Source organism: Bicyclus anynana, chromosome 8, assembly GCF_947172395.1.
Source record: "Bicyclus anynana chromosome 8, ilBicAnyn1.1, whole genome shotgun sequence".
In the NCBI taxonomy this organism is placed as follows: domain Eukaryota; kingdom Metazoa; phylum Arthropoda; class Insecta; order Lepidoptera; family Nymphalidae; genus Bicyclus; species Bicyclus anynana.
The window spans coordinates 6,626,391-6,632,132 of record NC_069090.1 but is presented as its reverse complement, the minus strand read 5'-3'; the positions used below and the strand labels follow the sequence as shown (position 1 = coordinate 6,632,132).

Genomic DNA, 5,742 nt, shown 5'->3' with positions numbered 1-5,742 from the left:
AAGAATGCCCAATTATTTAAGAATACATCATCATTAAATATCAGCAGGCTAATTCACTAACTTTAACGTATGTTAATTGACATACACGTAATTAAGATAGGTGTAATAAATGTCATCGGTGGTACATACAATAGGTAGCTGACACTTCTCAAGTGAAGTTTATGTTTATTTAAAAATAGTGAATAGGCTGCCAGTTGATAGCAAGTGGTCAAGTTCAACTGAAAGTAAATTTATCAAGCACTAACTTGTTGTTTAATAGAAATAAAATACAATATTAGTTTTTAAACCTTTAATAATATTTTATCCACTTTATCATACAAAATTATGTGAAATACAATGAGACTAATCCATTTTCACGTCAGTGACATTCCATTGTCAGCCAAATAATTCGATCCAGTTATGCCCAACGCTTTGTCATCTGCTAGGAATAATGCTATAGTTGCAATCTCTTCTGGTTTTGACATCCTTTTTAAAGGTATTTTAAAATCTAAACCTTTTAGTGATTCTACTGGCATATTAGAATTTTCCCAGATATCAGTGATAACTGGTCCAGGACTGATGGTATTCACTCTGACACCATATTCTGCCAGTTCCAGAGCGGCGCCTTGACCAAATAAATTGAGAGCAGATTTACTCAAAGCGTATGATATAAAACTGGGATGTTTGACTTTTACTCCTGCACTTGAAATGTTGATTATATTTCCTTTGGTCTTTATTAGATATGGTGTTGCTAGAGTTGTAAGATGGATGACGGGTCTCAGGTTTGTACTCATAATTTCATCATAAACACTTAAAATCGTTCCATCTGTAATATTTCCCAAACGAACAATACCAGCATTGTTAATCAAAATGTCAATTTTTCCATACTTTTCGATCGTTTCATCAATAATTGACTGTGCCTGGTCTTCTTTGCTAACATCAGCAAGGATTTTAAGTGATTTTTTACCAAACTCATCACATTGCGCTTCAGTGACCTTCAGTTTTTCATTGTTTCTTGCAACTATAACTACATCGGCACCTTCTTTAGCGAAAGAGAGTGCTATAGCCGCACCAATTCCTGAACTTGCACCAGTCACTATCACAACTTTATTTTGGAAACTCATCTTGTGACTTGTTGTGTCGATTTTCAGAATTAAACTGCTTTTATATCAGAATGACATAGTCGGTAAAAGGCCAAATCCAAAACACTTATCAGTATGATATTTAAATAATCTAGATGTGCAGTTTTATTCATGAATAGTAGAAGGGTTCCGTAGCTAAAATATTTCCGTTTCCGTTCCCGTGAGAATACGGAGATAAAAATATGTGATCATCAAAATAAAAATAATGAATTTTTAGCATTGGTTTAGTAGATCCAAATATCAACATCACAAACTTTACCTATTTATAATATTAGTACAGATGGGTAAAAGCGGCAAGCATTATTAATTATTATTTATTTCCAAGGCTGCCTTTGAATATAATAAATATAATATTTTATTTCTGTAATTACATTTATGAAGAGAAAAGCGTTTTGGCATCATCGTAAGCATCTATAAAAAATACGATTGTCACTATGATGTGTTATATCGACTTGATAACGACGTCTGATAAAACATACAACATTGAAACCCATTTCATATTATTGTTTTTGTTTATCGATGTTACATAATATTGTTAACATTGTGACAAAACAAAAGTTGATAAATATTAATTAAGATTTATTTTATGTGCTTTCTTATTAACTAGTTACTATAAATATTAAATTGGTCATGCTCATGAATCATGCATAATATAGGATATGGTTTTATCAATGGATGGAGACCTCCGACTATAACAAACATATGAATTTTAATATTATATACGAGTAACTCTATATTTTAACCACTTATCTGCACACTGTTTTCGTACGGTGCTTAAATTAAAAAATACATGATCATTAAAGTCAACAATTACAAGTACTTTAGTTTAATGTTTTTCAATATTTTCGTAAAAACCCATTCTATCACAAAATCTAATCGGTGAAACTTTTTGCTTTATCACTAGCAAGAAACATGATGACATCAGCAATTTTTGATGATTCCACATCTTTTCTCAAGGGTATCTTATAATTAATTTTTAATGAGGTTAAATCAACGCCGAAATTGATAGCAAAATCTGTTTTGACTATCCAGGGCTTACGGAGTTTACCTTAACACCGTGCGGCGCAAATTCAGCGGCATCTCCGTGGGTGAAGTACGTCAAGCCTGCTTTTGACATTCCATACAAAGTCATCGTAGGGTTCTTTGGTCTCATTTTTGAACCAACACTAAACAAAGACATTAATTAGCCTTAGATTTTATTAGACATGGAGCAGCTACATTCGTCAAATATGAGCTCGGAGATTTGTGTTCATTATTAAATCATACGCTTCCAAACCTCGCTTGTCTAGAACACTATCAATTTTTGTCAGCCCCGCATTGTTAAGGAGTACGTCTATTTTATTGAAGGCTTCTATCGATTCTTTGACAATGCTTTCCGCTGCTTCATCATTTGTTACGTCAGCTTTAATTGGTAATGGTTTGTTTCCAGCAATTGTACATTTTTTTTAAAACATCATTTGGTTTCGTCTCGTTTCGTCCAACTATTACCACTTATGCACATTCTTTAAATAAAGCTGTTGCAGCTCCTATGCCAGAACTCTACCCCACTTATCTACTACTTTATTTAGAAAACTCATTTCTCTAATCATTTGTACAGATGTTCATTTAAAGACTAAATATGCAATTTGGTTTACCAGGCCTTATAGGTAATTTAAGATTTTTATCTTTTCTTCGAATATTAATATAATAAGAATGCTATAATGTAAAGTACTTGTACTTGCATTTAAAGGTTACTTCGACATTGTTATATTTGAAAAATATTTTCCAACCATGTGTTATTTGAAACTTTCGACCCAAGTTGTTTCCTTTTTTATTATATTGTTTCTAGTTTGGTGTCAGAGATTTAAAATTCATATTTTGAAATAAGTTTCGGGAAAAATAAAACAACCACAATAATTTATAATTTCTTCTATGTCTTGTTTATGTACTCATAACATTTATATAATTAAATTTAACACTAATTAATGCAAACTATACAATACAAACCAACAGGAATAATGTTAAAACTAAAATCATGTACAATAAACAATAATATATTAAAAAATGTCAGTTATACGCCCGCAACTTCGTCTGCAAGTAAATCCGTGTAAACATTTATTGTACTTACTCGTACTATTTTCTTAGAAGACACCAGTAGAATGAGTTTGGTTAATTTATAAAAAAATATGTACCTATATTATATAGAATTTTATGGAGATCTATAAAGATCCACTATATATTATTATGTCATATCTCGAAGGGTGTACAACAAACAAAGTAAACATTTTCGTGAAAACTCCTAGGCAGCTTGACTTTTTCCAACACAACCAACACTTCCTAAAATTACCATTTTTAACTGAAACACACAAACCTTGACAAATTAACCTTCAAAAATATTACTAAAAACCGAAATATATTTAATCCATTCAGTTGATTTTGAATTTCTCACAAACAGACAGACAGTCAGTTCGGCGGAGAAATTGATTGATTTATTTGATTTATAAATAAGTATAAATTACATCAACGTAACTGGACTTTATGCTGATATCCTATGATACGAAGGCACTGAGGTTGTAGAACGAGATTATTATGAGGTTATTACTTGTACTGTAAAAACTTGTCAGATCTCCTGGAGATGCAAAGTTTTTAACTTTATACGCCTTAACTTAATATAAATTTTATCACATTGTTATTGTTCGAGCGTGGTCTTATATTTTGTTTGTTTATATGATGAGACGGCGTTATAGTATTTCTTATCTCATAATATAAGTATAACGCTAGCTTATAAAAAAATTAAGTACTATCTAATTTAATATTTTAATAAATATCCATTATCAACGTTGTAATCAGATCCAGTAATGGAATTTGCTTTTTCACTTGTAATAAAGAGGATGATGTCAGCAATTTCCTCGGACTGTGATATTTTTCTAAGCGGCACGTCAAGAAGTGAATCAGTCATAGATTGATTGAGACCGGCATTAATAAGTATATCAGTTTCAACACACCCTGGACTTATGGTGTTCACTCTGACGCCATGAGGTCCAAGATCTGCAGCAACTCCTCTTGAAAATTGATCAAACGCTGCTTTTGACATAGAATACATGAGCAATAATGGATTAGTTGGCCTTCCTTTGGATACTACACTGGACACATTGACTATATTTCCCTTGGATTTTATCAAAAATGGAGCCACTACTTGAGTTATTCGAATTTGCGAACGAAGATTTGTGTTCATGACTAAATCATACGTTTCCAAAGTGATGTCATCGAGTATATTAGCAAATCTTACAAGACCAGCGTTGTTAATGAGAATGTCGATTTTCTCGAACGCTTCTGTCGTTTCTTTGATAATTCTCTCCGCTTCGCCATCATGTGTTATGTCTGATTTAATCACTAATGGCTTCTTTCCTGCGTTGATACATTTTTCTGCAACGTTGTTTAGTTTTTCTTCATTTCTCCCCACTATTACAACGTTTGCACCTTCTTTTGTGAATGCTATCGCTGTCGCAGCTCCTATGCCTGAACTGCCACCAGTTACAATAACAACTTTGTTTGCAAAACTCATTGTACACTACACTTTAATAATTATAAAATGCTAATGATAAGATTTTTTATCATCTGACGTTTATATACAGAAAATTTATCAATGGTTATAAAAAATTAGCATACTGATAAGATAACACCATAATCAGTTGCTTGGCTATCAGCATTGAATGATATTTTTCGGGACATATAGTACGTCCGTATGTATTATCTAATATATAATATAAATAATAGATTCAATAATAGTATCTAATATATCATCATCAACATTAATATGTTTATTAGTTTATTAGAGCTTATTCTTACTTTTTTATCTTTCTTTATTATTTTTTTTAAAACTACTCAACCAAATTCGTACACCATTAGAAAGCTACATTTTCACCAATCAATGTAGGCTATATTTTATACATATATTCCGATGCAAACTTGAAATCTCAGAATGCAGTAAAACTGAAATATGCAAGTGATAATGCAGTCTGTCTGCTGGTTGTTTACTAATTTAGTAATATATTACTGTCATAGTTATCAGAACGTTTTTTTTTAACCTTTATCACATAGTAAATATTATTTTATTGACTTGGGATTTTGATGCATTTTCAATCACTAAATCAAGAGCTAGGATGAGTTAAAATGAACCATTATAACAAAAGTCATCAGAGCTAAAACATACCCTATGTTTTAACTCTGATGACTTGAGATCACAAAACAAAGATAACGCGTAATCAAGCAAAGGGCCAGAACATCATAAGCAAAGGCCGGTGCGAATTAAATTTATAACCCCTAAAATAATTAATTCCCTTTAACTTCATTAAGACACCCGCATCGGTGTAATTAGAATGAACTAAGGAATCTTAATTGTTGAATTGAATATGATACACATAGACATAAACGATTGATAGCTTCTGCTCCAGATTCTTTCTTTTCGGAATCGTAATCATTAATATCAACATCAAAATAAAAAACAATGATGCCTAATTTTATAAAAATGTTATTATAGCAATAACATTTTTATAAAATTAGCCATCATTGTTTTTTAAAAACCACGAGGCGCACAATTTTATCTTTATTATAATGTGTGTACGATACCTTTGCTGAAATA

At 31.3% G+C, this 5,742-nt stretch overlaps 2 protein-coding genes across 2 annotated transcripts; both read right to left on the bottom strand.

Annotated features, from left to right (window-relative positions):
• Nucleotides 1–353: 353 nt before the first annotated feature.
• Nucleotides 354–1,112, bottom strand: LOC112052809 (glucose 1-dehydrogenase 2-like). The gene has a single exon (XM_024092031.2). The coding sequence runs from the start codon at nt 1,101–1,103 to the stop codon at nt 354–356; it is 750 nt and encodes a 249-aa protein (XP_023947799.1). The 5' UTR covers nt 1,104–1,112.
• Nucleotides 1,113–3,909: 2,797 nt separating this feature from the next.
• On the bottom strand, nt 3,910–4,665 carry LOC112057515 (3-oxoacyl-[acyl-carrier-protein] reductase FabG-like). Its single transcript, XM_024097979.2, has one exon. It carries the CDS (start codon nt 4,663–4,665, stop codon nt 3,910–3,912), a length of 756 nt encoding a protein of 251 aa, XP_023953747.2.
• Nucleotides 4,666–5,742: the final 1,077 nt, after the last annotated feature.

What these genes read in the sequence shown, in the direction of transcription:
- LOC112052809 (XM_024092031.2), bottom strand. Translation starts at nt 1,103, where the DNA reads ATGAGTTTCCAAAATAAAGTTGTGATAGTGACTGGTGCAAGTTCAGGA.
- LOC112057515 (XM_024097979.2), bottom strand. Translation starts at nt 4,665, where the DNA reads ATGAGTTTTGCAAACAAAGTTGTTATTGTAACTGGTGGCAGTTCAGGC.